Genomic DNA, 22,019 nt, shown 5'->3' on the forward strand with positions numbered 1-22,019 from the left:
CCTGAGAAGCTCTCCAACAGACAGCAGGAGGTAAATTCCAGGTCTTAGTTTCCTGTACAAAACCATATCTCAGGGGCAAAATCACATCCCCTGCAATAAGCCTGACTACAGCTCAGAGATAACCAAGTCTCCTGGAACTTAGAAGAAACAAGAAACAGACAACCTGATTTCTCAAAGCTGCCTGCTAATTACTCTACAACAATTACTAGTTTTCTCTTTGTCTCCATAAAAGCAGCAAGCCACTTGGCCTGGCTGCTGGCACGACCCTTCTCTTTCTTTGGGATGCCACTCCATCTCTCTCTTTCTTCCCCCTCTCTTCCCTTCCTGCCAAAGGATAAAATAAACTTTTTTACTTGTATATTGTAATCTCCGCTTGAGAAATCCTTCTCTGCCCATGCCATTAACACCTACCAGGCTGTCCACTTAACAGTTTTAAGCTGGGAAAGCCCAGAATCAAAGCTGGACTTGCTGTTATCCCCAAGGTTAAGCAACAACAAAACAACAAACATGAAAAAAATCAAGGCCAGGCTAAAGCTCTGGTTAGGGCACCTCTGTGTCCTGAAGATGACTTCAAGGCATCTAGGAACCTCTGTAGAATAAGACTTGAAGGTCTAAAGCCACCTCTGTCTGAAATTCCTCCCTTTTATTGCCCGTGGTGGAGTGGGGGAGTTGGCTCTCAAATTCAATCACCCAGTCCTCTTGGAGAAATAACCTTTTAGCCGAAGTGATTTATCTCTCCCCTAAATATTTTAAAATATATTATTTTAGCTGGTATGATTTACTTATAATTTTAATAGTCTGTTTTAAATATCTTTTTGGTATATTCTTCACATTATGTCTTTTCACCATCTGTATTTGTTTTATACTATTTTATGCCTTCTAGTAGTTTTCTAGTCTATTTGGTTATTCAAAATGAAACTATCAATCTTTCTAATTATAAAAGTAATTTCCATGTTATGTGTATGAGAAAGGCATAAATTTGTATATTACTAGAAAAAATATGGAAAAATACACACCAAACCTAATAGTGGTGTTATCAGGATGTATAACTAGTTTATATATATATATATATATATATATATATATATGTATATATATATATTTTTTTTTCTGTTTCTGGATGTGTCATGGTTTTTATTTTGTTTTTTATTTCAGAATATTATAGGGGTACAAATGTTTAGGTTACATATTTGCCCTGCCCAAGTCAGAGCTTTGTAGTATAGCTTGAAATCTGATGATTAAATTTCTTTTTCATTGGAATCCATTGCTGAAGAATTATTATGTTTGTTTGGCAGTGTCACATTTCTTTGCTTTTTCATGTTTCTTTTGTCTTTATACTGTTGATATCTGCACATCTGGTGTAACAGTCACTTTTTTCAATTTTTTTGGAAGGGCTTTCATAGGAGTAGACTTTTTCCTGAAAATGTGTCTGTGGTGCTAGTTGGGTGTGGCACTTTAGCTTTGTTTCTGGGTGCATGCAGTTGTGTTGTTGCTGTATGATTTCCTTGGCTGTGAACAGTGTTAGTGGTGTCTGTGATTTTCTCAGTGGCTTGGCTGCTGATGTTAGTGGAGGCTGTGATAATGCCTCACTGGGGACAGGGATGCCAGGTGGGCCAGCCCTTGGTCCCCAGTGGTGGCAGTGGCAGAATGAGCACACCTGCTTTTAGGCCCTGACACAGCATATGCAGGTGTCAGTGTTAGCAGGTCCAGTTGGGCTGATTCCTGGGGCTATGGGTGGCTGGCTCAGGTGCCAGCAGTGACAGTAGTGAGCCAAATGAATAGGCAAGTCCTCGGACCCCGGGCAGTGTACGTGGTGTGGGCAATGGTAGTAGTGGTGGCAGGACAACCTCAGGCTCCCAGGTGGCATTTGCCAATGTTACCAATGGCTGCGATGGGCTGGGTGGGTCACTCCCCAGTCCCCAACATGGTGTGTGCAGGTGGGTGCCAGCAGTGATGGTAGTGTCAGGCTGGGTGGGCCCATCCTCAAGTCCCTGGGAGGAGTGCACTGATTGCAGTGGTGGAGGACTCAGCAGGGTGATCCCAGACCCCTCGATGGCATGCTTGGGCACTGCAGGGCAGTGGTGCCTGCTGGGCAGGCCTGTTTCAGGCCCCTCAGTGATGCACAGCACAGGCTGTGGTTGTGGGTAGGGAGACCCTGTCCTCTAGGCACAAGCAAGTGCATGGGGACCCTGCTGCTCCGTGGGGCAGGGCTTCCATCAGTGTGAGTGGCCCCAGGCAGGTGGGTGGCTTTTTAGCTATGGGGAACTTTGCTGCTTTGTTTTCTCTCTTGAGCCATTGTGGTATCTGGCCTTTGACCTTTAGCTTTTGGATGATTTTACACTGTTGAGTGTCTATTGTGCTGATCATGTGTAACACTGTTCTGAGTACTTCATGGAAGGAAGATCTTCTCTTGATGAATTCCCTCAGTGTTTCCTTATCTGGGAAGGTCTTCATTTCTCCTTCATATAAGAAACTTAGTTTTTCAAGATACACAATTCTAGGCTAGACATTATTCTGTTTGAGAAGACTGAGAATGGGGTCCCAGTCCCTTTTGGCTTGTAAGGTCTTAGTTGAGAATTTTGTAGTTAGTCTGATGGGTTTTTCTTTGTAAGTTACCTGCTGCTTTCACTTACAGCTCATAAGAGGGCCTCTCTTGTGCTTATTTTGACCAGTCTGATAACTATGTGTCATGGTGTTTTCCTTTTTGTGATGAATCTCTCAGGAGTCCTTTGAGCTTCTTGTACCTGGATCCCTAGATTTCTAGCAAGGCCAGGGAAATTTTTCTCCATCATTCCCTCAAATAGATTATCCGCCCCTTGAGCATTTTCTTCTTCACTCTCATCAATGTCTATGATTCTTATGTTAGGCCTCTACATAATCCCATATTTCTTGTAGTCTTTGCTCTTTCCTCTTATTTTGCTGCTCTCTCTCTGTGACTGACTTGTTTAATTAAAAGGTGTTATCTTCAATCTCTGAGATTCTTTCTTCTGCTTGATCTAACCTATTCTTGAGGCCTTCCACTGTGTTTTTATTCCTTGAATAAATTTTTCATATCCAGAAGTTCTGTTTGATTTTTCTTTAATATTTCAATTTCTTTAGTGAATTTTTCATTCATTTCCTGCATTCTGTTTGTGGTTTCTTTGTGTCAGGTTTCCATTTTATCTTGCATTTCATTGAGTTTTCTTACAAGCCATGTTTGATATTCTTCATCTGTCATTTCAGTGTTCTGATTTTGGTTGGTTTCCATTGCTGATGTTCCCTTTTGGGGATATCATTTCACTTTAATTCTTCATACTTCCAGAGTTATTTTGCTGATTCCTTCTCATCTGGAGCAGCTTCTTACCTTTTGATTTTCTCTTGTTTAGATAATGACATGCCCAGTTTAAGCTCTAAGCTAGTAGGTTGTGGCTTGTGGGTGAGAATCAACCATGCCCTATATGGTGAGTCAGTAAATGCAGTAAAAGGGCTGCAAATTGACCTCCCTGTCAGTAGGTGGTGATTGCCAGGACAAACAAACTGCAGTGGGTCCTGTGACCAGCTCTAGTTCCTCTGCAGAAGCCCTCTAGTGCCCCAGGTCTTGGGTAGGGCCCTGGAGCTTCCAAGTGTATCCTTGTTCTCCACCTCAGCAGGGGCAGGTGGGGGAGTTAGGCTGGGCAGGGCTGGGTTGGGTGAGCCTGCCCTCCAGCTCCACCCATCCTTTTAGCAGGGTCAAAGGTCTGTTCCCTGCCTCTGGGCAAATCTTCCAGGAAGGGGCTGAAATAGCCCCATTCAACCAGAAAGTCTGCTGTGGAGGTGGGGCTGTCTGAGACCTGAAGGCTGGCAGTCTGGAGCAGGCTCTCCTTCTCACCCTCCCCTATTCCAGGATTTCTCCCTGGTCTCTGCTGGCAGACAGGATCCCAAGCCAGCCAAGCTCCCCCGCAACTGTTTTATGGGCTGGGAGGTTCCATGCTCCTGATCCTGGCCTTACCTGGGAGTGCAGCCCTCCCATGGAAGAAGGGGTGCCCAGCAAGTACACCACAGCTAGGACCCACTCTGAACTCTCACCCCTAATCTGCTTCTGTAGGCACCCATATCTCAGGAGACTAATTCACAAATATCCCCTCTGTGCCCTTAGGCAATATGATCCAAACCTGGGTGTACTGGATCTGTCCTGCAGGCCTGTCCCCTGGCCCTATGGATCAATCACTGACCGTGCCAGGGAGAAGAATGCTGGTCCTAAGTAACCCATGGGGTTCCCAAGCTGGTTCAATGTCCCTCTGCCTCAGGGTTTGTCCCACTCTGCTAGAGTCTCTGGGCAAGCGGCACCAGGAAGCGCTGATGGGTAGGGAGCTCACGGCCCGAGCATCCCTCAGTCCACTGCAGGATCCCAAAAGGAAAGGGCCAAGTCCCATTGCCTGTGGATGCCTCTGGGTTGTGGCTAAATTGTCTCTCTCAGCAGGCGCAGGTCGGGGGAGGGAAGGGGAGCATAAAGAACTAGGTGGAGGAAGGTCTGCACACTGGTCATCTCGACCCTCTCTCCGGGAGGCAGTCCACCCAGAATGACCAGGCTCTGGAGTCACTCAGATTGCCCAGGACCCACTGGAGCCCTATGGCTCCTGCAGTCTGAGCCAGAGTTGGGAAATGTCTGTGTGGGGACAAGTAAGACGGATCCTGAGGGATTGAGATCCATCTCCACCCCAGGTAGGACAAAAGTGCTCGTGAAGCAACATGGTGCCTGCTGACCAGCTCAGGTCTGTGGGACAGGAGGTGTCCCCGGGGCACTTGGGAGCCAGGTGCCCTGTCTGCAAGAAGCTTTCCGCTTACTGGCAGCAGCAGTCTGTGGGCTGGTGTTGGCAGGTTACTCAAGCAGCTTGGGACCCCACCAGCAGTTTGAAATGCAAGGGAGGAGAATTTTAACTGTTCCACCTACCCTTCTGGCTGGTCTCCAAGCCTCTTGGGGCTTAATCCTTGCTGATGCCATTCTCCTTATAGCTCTGCTCCGCAACCTCTTCCCGTGGAGTCTCCTATAGTTACCTTCCAACCCTCATCTGATCTGTGTTTGTCTGTATGATTATTTTCTTCTCTTCCATCTAAAATTTCTCCTTCTTGCAGAGACGCTCTGGCTGGTGGTGGTTCTTGTCTGCCATCTTGCCTCCTCTAGTTTATATTTACTTTATGGTTCTTTGGTTGTATTTGCTTTTTTCTAAGCCAAATAGCATATAGTACTATTATAACAACAAATAAAGATTTAGAAATAAAAGATGTATATGATTATTATAAAAATAGAGACTATCAAAGACATAAAGAAGAAAGTAAAATAATTCAAAAGAGATAAACTCTGCTCTCATTTTGTGTGTGCGTGTATGTATGTGTGTTGTCTTAGTCCATTTGGGTTGCTATAACAGAATATCATAGAAAACCAGGAGGCTTACAACAAATGTTCATTTTTCATAGTTCTGAAGGCTGAGAAGTCCAAGATCAAGACACCAGCAGATTTAGTGTCTGGTGAGGGCATGCTTCCAGGTTCGTAGATACCTGTATTCCTACTGTGTCCTCACAATAAGGCACAAGGGATGAGAGAGTTCTCTGGGCCCTTCTTTATAAGGGCACTAGTCTGGGCAGGCGTGGTGGCTCATGCCTGTAATCCTAGCACTCTGGGAGGGTGAGGCGGGCAGATTGCTCAAGGTCAGGAGTTCTAAACCAGCCTGAGCGAGACCCTGTCTCTACTATAAATAGAAAGAAATTAATTTGCCAAGTAATATATATAGAAAGACTTAGCCAGGCATGGTGGCGCATGCCTGTAGTCCCAGCTACTCGGGAGACTGAGGCAGAAGAATTGCTTGAGCCCAGGAGTTTGAGGTTGCTGTGAGCTAGGCTGATGCCACAGCACTCACTCTAGCCTGGGCAACAAAGCAAGATTCTGTCTCAAAAAATAATAATAATAATAAGGGCACTAGTCCCATTCATGAGGGCTCTGCTTTCATAACCTAATCATCCCCCAAAGGCCACATTTCCAAATACCATCACATTAGGGATTATGTTTCAACATATGGATTTGGGAGAGACATAGTCTGTAGCATATGTTTATATATGTGTGATGGTTACTTTTATGTGTCAGCTTGGCTGGGCGACCAGGGTGCTCAGATATTTGGTCAAACATACAGTACTACTATAATAATTTTGCAGCCACCTCCTGTTCCTACTGTGGTGAGCTCAAGTGTTGCGAGTATCTGCTTAAACACCCTGTGACGCTAATCACTTCCGTGTGAGCAGTTTATCTCTCCAATAAATTGCATATCACAATAAAAAGTATCTCTCTGGGTTCTCTAGTATTCTTCATCATGTTTAGTGCAGTACCACAAACGAATTACATCATGGGACCCATATGAAATGCCACTAGTGATGCTGGAAGTTCTCCCAAGAAGCAGGGGAAAATCCTGACAGTACAAGAGAAGTTGCATTGCTTGGGAGGTGCTGTAGATTGAGGTCTGCAGCTGCAGTTGCCCCTCGTTTCAGACAGAGGATCCATCTCATAAGCAGACGATGTAAACTTACAGTATGGATAAATACAGTACAGTATCATAAATGTATTTCCTCTTCCTTATGATTTTCTTAGCAACGTTTTCCTTCCTCTAGCTTACTTTATTATAAGAATGTTGTATATAGCTGGGCGCGGTGGCTCACGCCTGTAATCCTGGCACTCTGGGAGGCCGAGGCAGGCGGATTGCTCGAGGTCAGGAGTTCGAGACCAGCTTGAGCAAGAGCAAGACCCCGTCTCTACTATAAAGCGAAAGAAATTAATTGGCCAACTAATATATATAGAAAAAATTACCCGGGCATGGTGGCGCATGCCTGTAGTCCCAGCTACTCGGGAGGCTGAGGCAGCAGGATTGCTTGAACCCAGGAGTGTGAGGTTGCTGTGAGCTAGGCTGACGCCACGGAACTCACTCTAGCCTGGGCAACAAAGCGAGACTCTGTCTCAAAAAAAAAAGAAAAGAAAAGAAAAAAAGAATGTCATATATAATACAGATAACACACAAAATACATTTAATTGACTATGTCAGCGGTAAGGCTTCTGGGCAGCAGTAGGCTATTAGTAAAGCCATATGTGGGTTTTTAACTGTACAGGGAGTTGGCACCCCTAACCCTTCAGCTGTTTAAGAGTCCACTGTAAAAAAGGGTTAAAATAGAGAAAACAGAGGATGTTTTGGAGGGAAAGTGGTGGAGCAGTTTCTCTGCAGAGAGCTGTTGTCAGGCTGGAGGAAGGGTTGCTCATGCCACCCTCCAGGCCCAAGCCCAGTTGAGGGGGAGGTCTTCAAAGGGAGCTTGCCACATTTCCAGCAGTTGGACTAACTGATGGCCAGCGACGAGAGCCAGGGGATGGCTGCATTGGGATCATCTGCATCCCAAAGTTTACTGGGACCAAGGATGGAGCCTCCTTTCCAAGATCCAGATGTGGGTCAACAGGAAGAAAGAGCCAGAAAGGAGCCACTTAGATTGTGCCCAAGAAGGGCCCAACCTGTATGGACAAGGAGCCTTCACTTGAGAGATTCTGGATGTGGTCCACCAGGATTTTAAGGAGGGAAAAAATTCCCCTTGAGGCCAGGTACAGTGGCTCATGCCTGTAATCCCAGCACTTTCGGAGGCTAAGGCGGGAGGATCACTGGAGGCCAGGAGTTTGAGACCAACCTGGGCAACATAGTGAGATCTCATCTCTACAAAATGTTACCCACAAGAAAAAGAAAAGGAAAGGAAAAAGATCCCTTGAAATAGAAGGGCTTTCAGCCTGGTTGTGAGAACTTCAGGGAAGAGATTTCCATAGATTTACAAAAGTTCCCCATGGCAGAGAGAGTCATTTGTAAGCACCTTCCAGGCCCAGAGAGCCCAGAGTCAGCACCCACTGTGGCATCTACTCAAATAGCAGCCATCGTATCACCTTAGCCTCCTGCCCTGGCATCCAAACCAGCAGCTCAGGGAGCGTATGGGAAGGGCAGGCCAAGCCTGGTCTCCCTCCCTTTCCCAGGGCAGCTTCCTGCTAACAAGGCCCAAGCTGCCAGGGGAGAAGATTTGGATGCTGGCTAAACCAGGTTTGGCTTTTTTGTTAGTATATTGAACATTCAATTACTGAATTTGAAACTATGACTTCAAATGATCCTAAGGACTACTTGTCACCTAAGAGGGAGAAGAAAGTCATCAAATCCGCTGGATTGTCAGCCAGAGAGGGGAATAATTCCCATCTTGAGTGCACTCTAAAGGAATGATGGGTGAAAACAATTAAGTTGCATTTGATTAACTCCAGACTTGTGCTTGTTCAAAACACCTCGGGAGAAGACCACGGGAAAGCCCAGGTGGAAGGCCACCGCCTGAGGGCTGTCAGAAGTCTCCTTCCTGGCCTTGCTGTGGCAGCGCCCAGCCCTCTCTGCATGACCAGCTGTCTGAGTCCTTGGGGCAGCCACAGGTCTCAGACTGCAACAGTAAAGGAAGTAACCCAGAGCACAGCATGTGACCTCCCCTGGTGACACTTGAGCAGCAGGAGGTGGCAAGACAGCTGCAGCAGGTCTATATTTGGACTTTCACTCACGGCAGGCCTGTTGCTATTTGAGGCCCGAGCCGGCTCCTGTTACCATCCCGCTCCGGTGCCCGCTCGTGAGCCCGGGTGGGAAATAGGCAGGAGCGACCTGTGGGGCATGCAAAGGCCGCCAGGGAGGACAGCCTGCCGAACACGGACCCAGCTCTCTAGCAGAAATCCGGGTCCTCTGAGCTAAAAGAAGCATTTATGGACCTTTAGCAGGCAAGTTTTTGGATAGTCACATTTTTCCAATGCAAATTGTATTATTAGAATCTCAACTGAATGCCACAGTATAGGTGCAGCATGTTCACTTTAGGTGGGAGGAGATACTGTGGGCGTTGAAGATGTTCAAATTACATTGATAGTGTAAATGTTTTTTGTGTTCTTGTAGCAAGAGTTTGCATTTGGTGCAAGGTGTGCGAGGCTCTGATGCAGGTAGGGAGAGGCCGGTGACTCTTGGCGATGTGTCTTCGTGGTATTTCTAGTTTAGGGGCCCATGTACTAGAACTGTTTGGAATCCTAGATGTTGATGTAATCTGGCTATAGTGTTGTGTTGATAAATACTTTTTATTTTAATCTGCGTGTACATGCTGACACATCATAATTTCATGCTTGGAGTCAAATACTGAAGAACAGCATTGCAATCATTTCTCGATGCGCACACGGCTTCCAGTAGAAAGTTTGCGGTCAGAAGTTTTCAGGTTTGAGCTGTGCCTACAAAGCTTCTTTGAACCATTTTGCATTACCAAGCAGCTGACACTTGAAAGCAAGTGTCTCAGGAATTTATAGGGGCTACATGGATATACTTCTAAAATGATGTGCAAAATTATTTTCCTGCTCCTGTGGGATCACTTCTGGGAAGAATTCACAGGTTTCAGTAGATTCTCAGAGGTGCCTGCGGCCCATAAAAGGTTAAGAAACATTTTGGGAGGACTTTTCTAATTAAAGCACATGTAAGCCTTAAGCAAACATCTTTTTTTAATTTTTTAATTGCCACCCTATGGCACAGAGGTGAGGCCATCCAGCCACTGTGGTCATTATAGATTGCTCCAGGCTTTAGTTTCATCATTTATAAAATGACAACTTATCGTCCATGTTCCTTTCCCCCCTAATTCTGATCCTGTTCAGAAACTAGAAGGGTCTCAGTGTTGAGGAAAAGAGCATTAACTGTGGGGAGTGTCGCAAAATCCCTACTCCGATGCTGAGCGCGCAGACCAGTTTGTGTTTGTGCGTTCAAAGGGCAAAGGCTGGTGGGAAGAGCGTGTTCTTACTAGTATTTGTGCCAAATGTCGGCCAGCCCTGTTGCAAGTGTCTTTCTAACCGCTCAACTTGGTGTTTCACATTCCAGCTTCTAGTCTAAGGATCCCCACGCTGATTTGTTGGTAATACAGAACTGCATGGGAAAGTGAGCGGCATTTTTCGTGGGCTGCCCCTCTGCCTGTCGGTGGCATGACCTAGTGGAAACCTGGGTTTGGAGCCAAGCTCTCCACCTGACCAGCAGCGTGTCCAGCACCCAGCACAGGGCTAAGTACAGAGTGGCCCAGATAAATTCTTATGAAGTAAAATTGGCCATAAGGAGGCCTTTACCCCACAGGAAGCCAGTGTTGCCATCTGAAAATCGGGAAACTGAATGAGATGCTTTCTAGGGGCTCCTCCATCCCTACAACCTCCCCGTCTGTGCCCGGCCCCGGGAAGCTCTTGCTGCAGGGCGAGGGCTGCTCTCGTAGCCAGCAGCCGCCGTGCCTGGTTGGTTGGAGGCTGTTCTGCTTTGGTGCTCGTTCCCGCAGTGGCCACAGATGATTCCACACTGCTGTGGCCGCTGTGAGCCTTCACTTTGCATTGCTGGTCCTCGCCATCCCTGAGTGACCAGGTAGGAGGCTTCTTAGCCCAGCTGGGAGATGCTGAGGCTCAGACAGTGATGATAACAGGAACAACAACACCTAACGTTTATTGAGACTTGCTTTAAGCCATGTCCTATGCTAAGCATTTTATGTGCATGTGTTATTTCATCTAAATGTCGGCCTGATGATGTAGACGCTGTTAGCAAAATCATTTTCTAGTCCATGAAACCGAGGCCCCAAGAGGTAGTTTTCCTGAGGTCACACTGCTAGGATGCAGCAGAGGCTGAATGCCTTATTGTGATTTGATTTGCATTTTTCATAGGGAAATTGGAACCTTCATGCACTGTTGGTGGGAGAACAAAATGTTGAAGCTACTTTAGAAAACAGTCTGGCAGTTCCTCAAAAGGGTAAACACAGAGTTGCCACATGACCCAGCACTAACTCCTCAGTCTATACCCAAGAGAAATGAAAACCTGTGTCCACACAAAAACGTGTACATGAATATTCATAGCAGAGTTACTTATAGTGCGCACAATGTGGAAACAACTCAAGTGTCCATCAGTTTACGAACGGATGAACAAAATATGATGTATCTTTACAGTGGGATATTATTCAGCTATAAAAAGGAATGAAGTTCTAGTACATTCTACAACATGAGTAAGCCTTGAAAACATGCTCACTGAAAAGCCAGATACAAAAAATAAAACACATATCGTATGATTCCATTTATATGAAATATCTAGAATAGACAAATCCATAGAGACAAAAAGTAGATTAGTGGTTACTGGCGGGGCTGGGAGGAGAATGGGGAATAATCGCTAATGGGCATGTGGCTTCTTTCAGGGGCAATGAAAGTGTGAACATTCAACTCTGTGAATATGCTAAAAACTACCAAATTGTACATTTAAAGGAGTGAACTTTATGGTGTGTAAATTATGTCTTCATAAAGCTATACGAAGTATAAAAGTATAAAATGGTTGTAAAAGGTATACTTTCTGGCATATTATAAATATTCACATTTTTTGAAAAACTACTTTATAACCCTTTTTATTTAATGGAGACTTTTAAATACTAGCAATTTGATGCCCTTCATCCAGTATCTTAAAAAATGCAAGAACAAACTCTTCTATAACATTAGAAATTTTACTTTCTTCTTTTTTTCTCCTTAAATGTGTATTTCCGTTTCACTTCTCAACAGAATTTCACCCTAATGTAATGTTTTTCTATGATTGGAAAGTCTCTCATTGGTCACTTGTAATGATTCTCCACAAAAATACACACATATATCGTAAGATTTAATTTTTTTTTTCATATTTTCCTGGAACCACAAGTCTCTAAACAGTAAGTTCTTTATTCTTCAGAATTAAGTTACCAATACAATTTTTAGTCACATCTAAGAAAAACAACATAAATACGTTATACATTTTGATAATTATTAAACAGAAATAAAATGGAAATGCACCTTTTAAGGAGGTGGATGGGACTATTTTTTTTAAAAAATTAGTGTATGTATTCAAAGATGAAAATTACATTATCTCAAATGTGACAAAAATTAGAGCCAATTATCTTCCTGTTTTTCATTTTGTTGATATAAGCACTGAGCAACCTTGCTCGCCCACATCAGTAGATGGAAATGAAAGCACTTTATTATAGCAATGACACTTGATTCTTTGAACTTTTTCTGAAATATATGCCAAAAATTATATAATGATCTATCATGAAAAATTAATTTTAATTATATACTAGCTGACAACTTGATTAGATCCTCCTTCAATTTTGCTGAAAGCAAAGAACTGGAAACCACTTAGCTTCAAAAACTTTTTTCTTACCCATTCATTAATGCCATTCACCCTCTCAAAATTGATACTAATACTTCAAATTGTCCTTTCATTTAGCCCCTCGGAGATTTAAAAAATTCCCAAGCAATAAAAATTATAGCGCAATGTAATATTCAGAATGAATAGGAGGTCAGGTTTTACTTTCGTGATAAGGAGAAGAAAGTCTCTTGTGCAAAGAAAACCTGCATGAAGCCTCCAGTGCTGCCTGGTTCCCGCGCAGAGCCGCGCTGGGCAAGATTAAACGTCAGGGTGAGGCCAGACATGGTGGGAGGCCGAGGCAGGCAGATTGCTCAAGGTCAGGAGTTCAAAACCAGCCTGAGCAAGAGCGAGACCCTGTCTCTACTATAAATAGAAATAAATTAATTGGCCAACTAAAAATATACAGAAAAAATTAGCCGGGCATGGTGGTGCATACCTGTAGTCCCAGCTCCTCGGGAGGCTGAGGCAGGAGGATCGCTTGAGCCCAGGAGTTTGAGGTTGCTGTGAGCTAGGCTGATGCCACAGCACTCACTCTAGCCTGGGCAACAAAGTGAGACTCTGTCTCAATAAATAAATAAATAAATAAATAAACGTCAGGGTGAGCACGTGGAAACTCATAGGCCCACAGCGATTTATGCCGAGTGACCCTTGGAAGGTCTTCGTGCATTGATGCATCTGCCATAGTCTGGAGACCGGTGGTGTGAGTAGGTCGACCTCCCTTAGAATGAGCCTGACTGGGAAGAGAGGAGGGAGAGAAAATGGTAGCAAACGGGGGAAGCCTGGTGGAAAGAAGGTTATTTCCAGGCTGGCATGACGTATTCATTATCTGTCATCTCAAAACAAATCATTCCAAAACTTGGCAACTAAAAGCAACAAAATATGTATTATTTTGTACAGTTTCTGAGGGTCAAGACTCTGAGAACAGCCCTTTGGGTGATGCTGACTCAGGGTCTCTCCTAAGTCCTGGTGATCACTTTCCTTCTGTCTTCCTAACGTGCCTGGTGCCGACAGCAATACCGCCAGCGCACTCTTGGGCCACCTGTGTCTCTGTGTGTTTCTCTTGCTTGTACGGCAACTTGGACCAGCTCCGGCCAGGACAGCTAAGTGAGCCTGTTGGCCACGACGCGGGTTGTTCTCACAACTTCTTTGATGAAGTTTGAACCCCTTGAACGGTTCTAAAGTCACTCTCCTATCATGGCTTAATACTTTGTAGTAAACCGTCTTCCTCTGATGTTACATCTTTGGTTCTTAGTAGACTCGTGGATCCCAGCCTTCTTTCCTAACCTCTGGTTTACTATCCTACTAGGAAACTGATAATTGGGATGTTGATTATGAGGTTCTGAGGAGGACTCTTCTTCGGGGGTGTGGTATATTATTTCACAGGAAATGCCGTCTTGTTACACGGGAGAAGACATCAAACTTGAACTACTCCAAGAGTGTTGCCATTTAGAAATTCTTAAGAAGCTTTTCATAATGAATAGATACGAAAAATCAATAATATAGCCAACTATATGTTGTCTACAGGATTCACATTTTAGATTCAAACATACAAATAGATTGAAACTAGAAGAATGGGAAAAGATATATAATGTAAACAGCAACTACCAGAAAGCTAGAGTGGCTATACTGACGTCAGAAAAAAAAGACTTTAAAACAAAACAAAAAAAGTTACTAGAGATAAAGAGGGACATTTTATAATTATGTAAGAGTCAACCCACCAGAAATACATAACAATTATGTGTGTGTGTGTGTGTGTGTGTGTGTGTGTGTACACACATGGATCAGACCAGGATCTGAGTCCGAGCCTGCGGGAAGGAGAGCGGAGGGAGGCCCGGGGAAGCGCCCCTGCCTGCCACGCAAGGTGTCAGGGAGTCCTCCAGCCAAAACTGGCCAAAACTGGCCAGCAGAGGAGTTTTGTGTCAACCCGAAATGCACCTTCCTTTTCCGTAGCCTTGCTGCACGTCGCGGTTGGATGGGTGGTTGGTGGGCATATGGGTGTGGGAAGCGTGTTCTCTGTGCAAGGCGGCGGTGGAGGTCAGAGTGCAACTGAAGCCTCCGTCAGTCGCGCCCCCTGCCGTCGGTCATCTGCGAGGCACGGTCTCACGGCCACCGCACGGGCTAGGGCCCAAATCCCATTTTTACAACTTGCTAACTGTGGGACCTTGCGCAGGGCACACTCTGAGCCACGGTTTTCTGCATCCATAAAATGAGGAGAACAGCAGTGCCTACCGCATGGGGTTGATGCAAGGAGAACGTCACACACATAAACTGCCCGGCACGGGGACAGCACACGCTAAGTGCTCACCAAGTGCAGCTACTACTAATATTGTGTTTGCTACTACTGTTATGGTTATTATATTTTTTTCTAGATTTTTTTATATGCCTTCATTAAAATAGTGAACATCAGGCCGGGCGCGGTGGCTCACGCCTGTAATCCTAGCTCTCTGGGAGGCCGAGGCGGGCGGATTGCTCAAGGTCAGGAGTTCAAAACCAGCCTGAGCAAGAGCGAGACCCCGTCTCTACTATAAATAGAAATAAATTAATTGGCCAACTGATATATATATAAAAAATTAGCCGGACATGGTGGCGCATGCCTGTAGTCCCAGCTACTCGGGAGGCTGAGGCAGGAGGGTCGCTTGAGCCCAGGAGTCTGAGGTTGCTGTGAGCTAGGCTGACGCCACGGCACTCACTCTAGCCTGGACAACAAAGCGAGACTCTGGCTCCAAAAAAAACAAAAATAGTGAACACCATACTCTACACACACTAAGCATTCTGTTCACTTTACTCTCCAAGCTATCATTTGCTCTCCATGAACATCTTTAAAGGCTGCTTTGTATCCCACCTCGTGCACCTGCTCCAGTTCGCCTAGCCATTCTCCTCCTCATTAGACCTTTTCAAAAAATTTATGAAATTTTTCGTGGTTGACATTTTTATATAAAAATAATTCTTTCCTTGTATGTGGGATTTTTTCCTCTAGGTTTCAGAAGAGGATAACTAGATTAAAGAGTGCGAACATTTTTAAGGCTCCTTGGCCAGGTTGCCAAATTTGCTCTCCAGAAAGGCGGGGCCCGTTCACATTCCAACCAGCAGCATACGAGAGCACCCACCCTTGCCCGGCCTCGGGCATCATGTTTATTAATATGTTTTAAAATATTCGCTAACTGGAAAGGCAAAATGGCATCTTATTTATTTTTTCTGTGTTACTGATAAGTACGAATGGTTTTTCGAATGTTTTTGTGCAGGTCATATCACATACAAAAGCAATTGTTTTGTGAGCTGTGTGTACATTCATCTATGGAGATCTTTTTCAATTAATTTATACAACTTGTTCATTTTCTTTTTAAAAATTTTTTCACTGAGTCCATTCTTCTGCAGAATGATGTATGCAATTTTTAAAAAGAATAATTGCCAGAGACTCTTCCCATTATTTTGCCTACATTTTAAGTTTTTTTAAAAAAATGTATAGAAGTCTTTTATTAGTCATATCTATTAACATCTGTTTTGCGATTTCTCCTGTCTTTTAAGCTTAGAAAGCTCATCCTCCCAGAAAAAACAAAACTTTCTTTTTTTGAGACAGAGTGTCACTTTGTTGCCCAGGCTAGAGTGAGTGCCGTGGTGTCAGCCTAGCTCACAGCAACCTCAAACTCCTGGGCTCAAGCGATCCTCCTGCCTCAGCCTCCCGAGTAGCTGGGACTACAGGCATGCACCACCATGCTCAGCTAATTTTTTCTATATATATTAGTTGGCCAATTAATTTCTTTCCATTTATAGTAAAGAGGTGGTCTCGCTCTTGCTCAGGCTGGTTTGGAACTCCTGACCTTGAGCAATCCTCCCACCTCGGCCTCCCAGAGTGCTAGGATTACAGGCGTGAGCTACCGCACCCGGCCTGAAAACAAAACTTTCTTTATAGATTCAAAGGTGTGGTCAAAAGTGACACCACCCCGGGCTGCTCAGGTGCTTTCTTTCCTAAATGGTGAGTGAGCAGAGCCCACCTGAGCCACCAAGGTCCGCCGCAATGACCTCAGGAACTAATTTTTTCCCCTCTCTTTTTGTGTCCCAGGACCCAGGATATTCACCTTCAGGTGTCCAGGAAGGACCTCTGGCCATTGTACTCCCAGGACTTCCAGATTCACAATGGAGGAGGAAGCTGGGGAAGAACCAGGGCTGGACAGGTCTTCTCCCAGGGACTTCTACTTTTATCACACAGATCTGTATGACCCCGAAGACAGGCTACAGATCTTCCCAAAACAAAACGTTAGAACAAGGAGGGAAGTCGTCCAGGCTGAAAGGAGCCATGAGCCAAGAGGGGCAGGGGATGGTAAGGTTCAAAGAGACCTTCAAGAGGAAGTGGATGAACTTGTCCACTTGTATGGACTTGAAGATGATCACGAGTTAGGGGATGAGTTCGTTGATGAAAACTTGCCCAGGATGGGGGCTTCAGAATACCCTCCTCATATGATGAAGAGGACAGAGCCGGCCAGGGAGCAGAGAGACTGGAGACTCACTGGAGAGGTGGCAGAGGCCGAGGACCTGGGCCTGGGCGGGTGGGGCTCGGCTGGGCAGTGCCAGGACCTGCGGGAAGCGTACAGGTACGCGCACGGCCGGGCCAGCGAGGAGTACGAATGCTATGTCATCCCAGAAGAGGAGGATGAGGAGGAAGCTGTTGATGTCTTCTGTGTCACTTGCAAAACTCCAATAAGAGCTTTCCAGAAGGTTTTTGATGAGCACAAGGAGCATGAAGTGATCCCACTCAATAAAGCCCTGGAAAGTGCCAAGGTAAACAGGTCTCCTCAGTTTTTCTTGGTCTTGACCTCGCGTTTGTGTCTCAAGGATGTGGGCGGGGAACACATTTAAAAATGCCTTCTGTGAAAGAGAGAGAAAACATTAACACCTTCTTTGTGATCCTCTGTCGGATAGGATGAAATTCACAAAAACATGTACAAGTTGGAAAAGCAGATTCTCGAGATGGAAAACTTTGCCAACCACTTGGAGGAGGTTTTCATCACGGTGGAGGTAAGAGCGCACCTGAGCCCCTCATCAGACACACGTTGCCAGCACCACGGCCAGGTCAGGAAGCTGTTTCTGGTATACGTTAAAAAATCTGTTTTCGAGGCCGGGTGCGGTGGCTCACGCTTGTAATCCTAGCACTCTGGGAGGCCGAGGCGGGCGGATTGCTCAAGGTCAGGAGTTCAAAACCAGCCTGAGTGAGACCCCCGTCTCTACTATAAAAATAGAAAGAAATTAATTGGCCAACTAATATATATATATATATATATATATATATATATATATATATATTAGCCGGGCATGGTGGCTCGTGCCTGTAGTCCCAGCTACTCGGGAGGCTGAGGAAGGAGGATCGCTTGAGCCCAGGAGTTTGAGGTTGCTGTGAGCTAGGCTGACGCCACAGCACTCACTCTAGCCTAGGCAAGAAAGCGAGACTCTGTCTCAAAAAAAAAAAAAATCTGTTTTCTGAGAATGTGAGAAGCCACCACTGCCCCTTTCCCCTCACCCCTACCCCACTCCCCACAGCAGCTGGGCGCACAGCTGGTGGAACTGATGACCCCCCAGCTGTCCCTGCAGGGCTGTGAGCTCCCCGTGGGGAGGCTGGGTCTTCTGTCTCCGTAGCCCCAGTCCTACCACGTGGTACGTTTCCCAGCAGACATTTCACACATGTTTGTCGCATGAAAAAATAGGGCAGGAATTTTCCGATCACTGTCCTTCTCCTTCACCGGCTCCTCATGCCCCTCCAACCAAACCACCAACTGACATCGTTTAGACCACATGGTTTAGACCCTTATTCTAACACTGATGACTTAACGGTGGCGTCATGCAGTGGAAGCCCCTCGTTTCAGCTCAGGTGGTGAGGTGAACAGCTTTCTTTTGCCCTGGTTTTGTTGTTTGTTTGTTTGTTTGTTTTTGTCTCACTGACCATCCCTTGGGCACTATCTGGTGCCCTGGCTGTGTAAAGAGAGACAGTGAGTTTCCATGTTGTTTCCTTGTTCTTTGGGGCTGTTAATTCTAGGCCTTTGGGGTACCTTTAATGTTGACTGCAGAAAGTCAGGTGTGGACTGTCAAACAGCGTTTAGTTGTTTTAAGAGGCAAAATAGCCACTTCTGCCAGTTACTGCTACTCAAGCACAGGCAGACTTTTAGCCGTGCATGGGTTAAAAAAAAATAAGTTTATGCGTTGCCTTTGTCTAGTTAGAAATGTCCATACTTTCCTGAGAGATCGGTAAGAATTTAGAATTCCAGCATTAGAAGGGACTTTTCATCCTTCGACGAACTCCGCCTCTCCGTCCTGACATGGGAAGGAACACAGGCTCTTGGTCCCGAGGCCGAGGCCACTGAGCTAGACGCTACTGCTCTGTGATTTCTGCCAGCTGGTCCTATGGCCCCCAGCCCCCAGGGTTGCACAGACAAGGCCAGTCTCTGGTTCGTGGGCCAGCCTTGATACGGCGTTGCAAGACACCCATTCTGTCTTTGAGAAATGGTCTCCTCCTCAGGTGTTATCTATTTCTCATAAGGTTTAATGTTTCCATGCCTGTCACCAAACATGTCACAGTCCCCTGGGTGTGCCCTAGTAGGAACGTAGTATTCCGGGCTGATGCCAGAGCTCAGCCCGACTTTCCAGATGAGGGAGACCAGGACTGAGGACCTTGGGATGTCCCTCTCTCTTCTTGTCATGTGGATGCTCTACTATTAACGCAGCTTCAGGCTGCAGCGACAGGAGCCCCTCATTTGAATTAACTAGGACCCAGGTCCCCTACCCATGAAACTAGGCCCTCCCCACCCCCAGTGTTAGAGGGGAGGAGATCTATTGCACGAACCCCCTGTGGAAGGCACAGAGAAGGGCAAGCCCTTCGCTGCCCAGCACAGGTAGAGTGGGTCACGCCCAAGACGAAACTCCTTGCACCGCTCGCCAGCTCACTCTCTGATCAAGCATCCTCAGCCTGGACTCTGAGGCCGACCTTTCCTACTCAGCACTGGGGAGTCATCCATGGCTTCCCCCTCTCTCCCACCGTTCTTAGCAAGTCCTGTGCACTTAGAGGTGCTCGTCATACTCCCTGGATGATTGGCAAGAGCCCATTCTTTGGAAATGCCCCCATCACCTGATGAAGATGACATCAGAGCCTTCAGAGCTCTCCTGGGCTTACCATATAAGTGGTGGGGACCAGGAGACATCATACTCTACCTGATATTTCTCGTCTATTGTGCTCTTAGGTTAAGTCTTGCCGGAACCCTCCCCTCCGCCTCCCTACGTTTTCTCTCCACTAGGCAGTGCCACCAGCCACAGCCTTTGTTCCCTTCTGCTCTCATCGTTCCCTTTGTTGATCCTGGTTGACGTACTCTTGGTATTTGTATGATCCAAGTACCAGGGAGTGAAGATGAGCATCTGAGATGTTGAGATATCAGGAAGGGATGATGGGCCGGGCACCGTGGCTCACGCCTGTAATCCTGGCACTCTGGGAGGCCGAGGCTGGTGGATCGCTCAAGGTCAGGAGTTCGAAACCAGCCTGAGCAAGAGCAAGGCCCTGTCTCTACTATAAATAGAAAGAAATTAATTGGCCTACTAAAAATATATAGAAAAAATTAGCCGAGCATGGTGGCACATACCTATAGTCCCAGCTACTCTGGAGGCTAAGGCAGAAGGATTGCTTGAGCCCAGGAGTGTGAGGTTGCTGTGAGCTAGGCTGACGCCACGACACTCTAGCCCAGGCAACAGAGTAAGACTCTGTCTCAAAAAAAAAAAAAAAAAAAAAAAAAAGGAAGGGATGATGGGTAAATACAGGGCAGGGAAAATACTTCTGCACTAAGGTCCAAGGTGCAGTAGCAGGCCGACTCATTCCTGATCATCTCTCGGCCAGTTGTCATGGTGACAGGAGGTAGCTGGAACCGGGCCAGGATTGCATATTGCTGCCAGGAGAGACAGCAGTGCTTTTGTTAAGACTATTCCTGGGGTTTTAGGTTGAGGACTCCTGGGTCTCAGCTTCTCCAGCTTCCACCCCAACTTCCTGGCAAGAGAGGACAAGACAAAGTGGAGGGACTAAAGCAGCTCTGCATAGACACATTGTCATGCCCCTAATGACACTAATCAACACACCACATGCACTGAAACGATGACTGAGGTCAGCTGTCTTGCAGGAGAATTTTGGAAAACAAGAACAAAATTTTGAGTCACATTACAACGAAATCTTGGAAACACTTGCTCAAAAATACGAAGAAAAAATACAAGCTCTAGGGGAGAAAAAGAAAGAGAAGCTGGAAGCCTTATATGGACAGCTGATCAGCTGTGGGGAGAACCTGGACACCTGCAAAGAACTGATGGAAACCATAGAGGAGATGTGTCACCAGGAGAAGGTTGACTTCATGAAGGTCAGTGATGAAATGATTGTAAAGGGCAGACACGGAATTATGAACAGAGATGACAGGTTGGGCTCGAGTGGGTCGGGCTGCCCTCTCTCCTCCTGGAGGCATCTGCATCCATGGGATTCCACCAGGTCGGGATGGGGAGGTTGTCGCCCCTGCTCTCTGCTTAGCTTCCACACGAGTGGCCGAGCAGGCTCACACACGCTACTCCGTCCTCCACCATTGCTTTGCTCCTCTGTTCTGGTTACCCAGAGATCTGTCCCCCAACCTGGCGCCTCGCAGAAACCGTGCTCTGGCCACCTCAGATGGCCTCTTGGAGCTCTGGGGAGAAACTTGTCAAGGCTGAAAAGGCCCCTTAAATTTCCCAGTTACAATTATAGCAATTAAACATCTTCAGAATCTCAGACATGCAAAAAAAAAAAAAAAATCTACTTCCTAATTTTCTCAAAATCAGATGAAATCTGACCCAATCCTCTATGTGGTTGGGTGTGGAAATTTCAATCTCAATTAAAGCCAGAGTCCCAGGCCGGGCGCTGTGGCTCACGCCTGTAATCCTAGCTCTTGGGAGGCCGAGGCGGGCGGATTGCTCAAGGTCAGGAGTTCAAAACCAGCCTGAGCAAGAGCGAGACCCTGTCTCTACTATAAATAGAAAGAAATTAATTGGCCAACTGATATATATATAAAAAATTAGCCGGGCATGGTGGCACATGCCTGTAGTCCCAGCTACCCGGGAGGCTGAGGCAGAAGGATCACTCGAGCCCAGGAGTTTGAGGTTGCTGTGAGCTAGGCTGACGCCACGGCACTCACTCTAGCCTGGTCAACAAAGCGAGACTCTGTCTCAAAAAAAAAAAAGCCAGAGTCCCCTTTCTTCACAAGGTCTCACAGGAGTATAGGGCAGATGTGGGGCCCAGGATATAGGGGAAAATTCAAGAAATCTTTGCCAAGACCTTCCCCGTTGCCAAGTATGGGCCCTGTGTCTTCCAAGCCCACAGTTGCCCCTCAAAGCCCAACAGCGCCTCCTTCCTGCTGAGCTCCAGGTGAGGGACCTGAGAGTGAAGCCGGGAGCCATTTGGCAGGCACCCTGCGAGCCATGCATGCTCATCCCATGGTGCCACTGTGCCCAGAATGTGGACAAAGGGACAAACGTAATGTGTTCCTCTCACCATTATTGATGATGGTAAAAAATTGGAAACAGGCCAGGTGCAGTGGCTCACGCCTGTCATCCTAGCTCTCTGGGGGGCCGAGGCGGGCGGATTGTTTGAGTTCAGGAGTTTGACACCAGCCTGAGCAAGAGTGAGACCCCATCTCTAATAAAAATAGAAAGAAATTAGCTGCACAACTAAAAATACATAGAAAAAATTAGCCGGGCATGGTGGCGCATGCCTGTAGTCCCAGCTACTTGGGAGGCTGAGGCAGGAGGATCGCTTGAGCCCAGGAGTTTGAG

At 46.3% G+C, this 22,019-nt stretch overlaps 1 protein-coding gene across 1 annotated transcript in view; it reads left to right on the forward strand.

Moving 5' to 3' along the window:
* The first annotated feature begins 8,563 nt into the window (after positions 1–8,563).
* The window catches only part of FSD2 (fibronectin type III and SPRY domain containing 2), a 38,628-nt gene continuing 25,172 nt past the window's right edge, over positions 8,564–22,019 (forward strand). Inside the window, exons 1-4 of the mRNA XM_012763225.3 lie at positions 8,564–8,770; positions 16,267–16,982; positions 17,124–17,219; positions 20,351–20,581. Of these exons, the coding sequence (XP_012618679.2) occupies positions 16,341–16,982; positions 17,124–17,219; positions 20,351–20,581 (969 nt within the window). The 5' untranslated portion in view covers positions 8,564–8,770; positions 16,267–16,340. The remainder of the gene's footprint in view (positions 8,771–16,266; positions 16,983–17,123; positions 17,220–20,350; positions 20,582–22,019) is intronic.

The sequence above is a fragment of the Microcebus murinus genome, chromosome 7, assembly GCF_040939455.1.
Source record: "Microcebus murinus isolate Inina chromosome 7, M.murinus_Inina_mat1.0, whole genome shotgun sequence".
Taxonomy (NCBI): Eukaryota; Metazoa; Chordata; class Mammalia; order Primates; family Cheirogaleidae; genus Microcebus; species Microcebus murinus.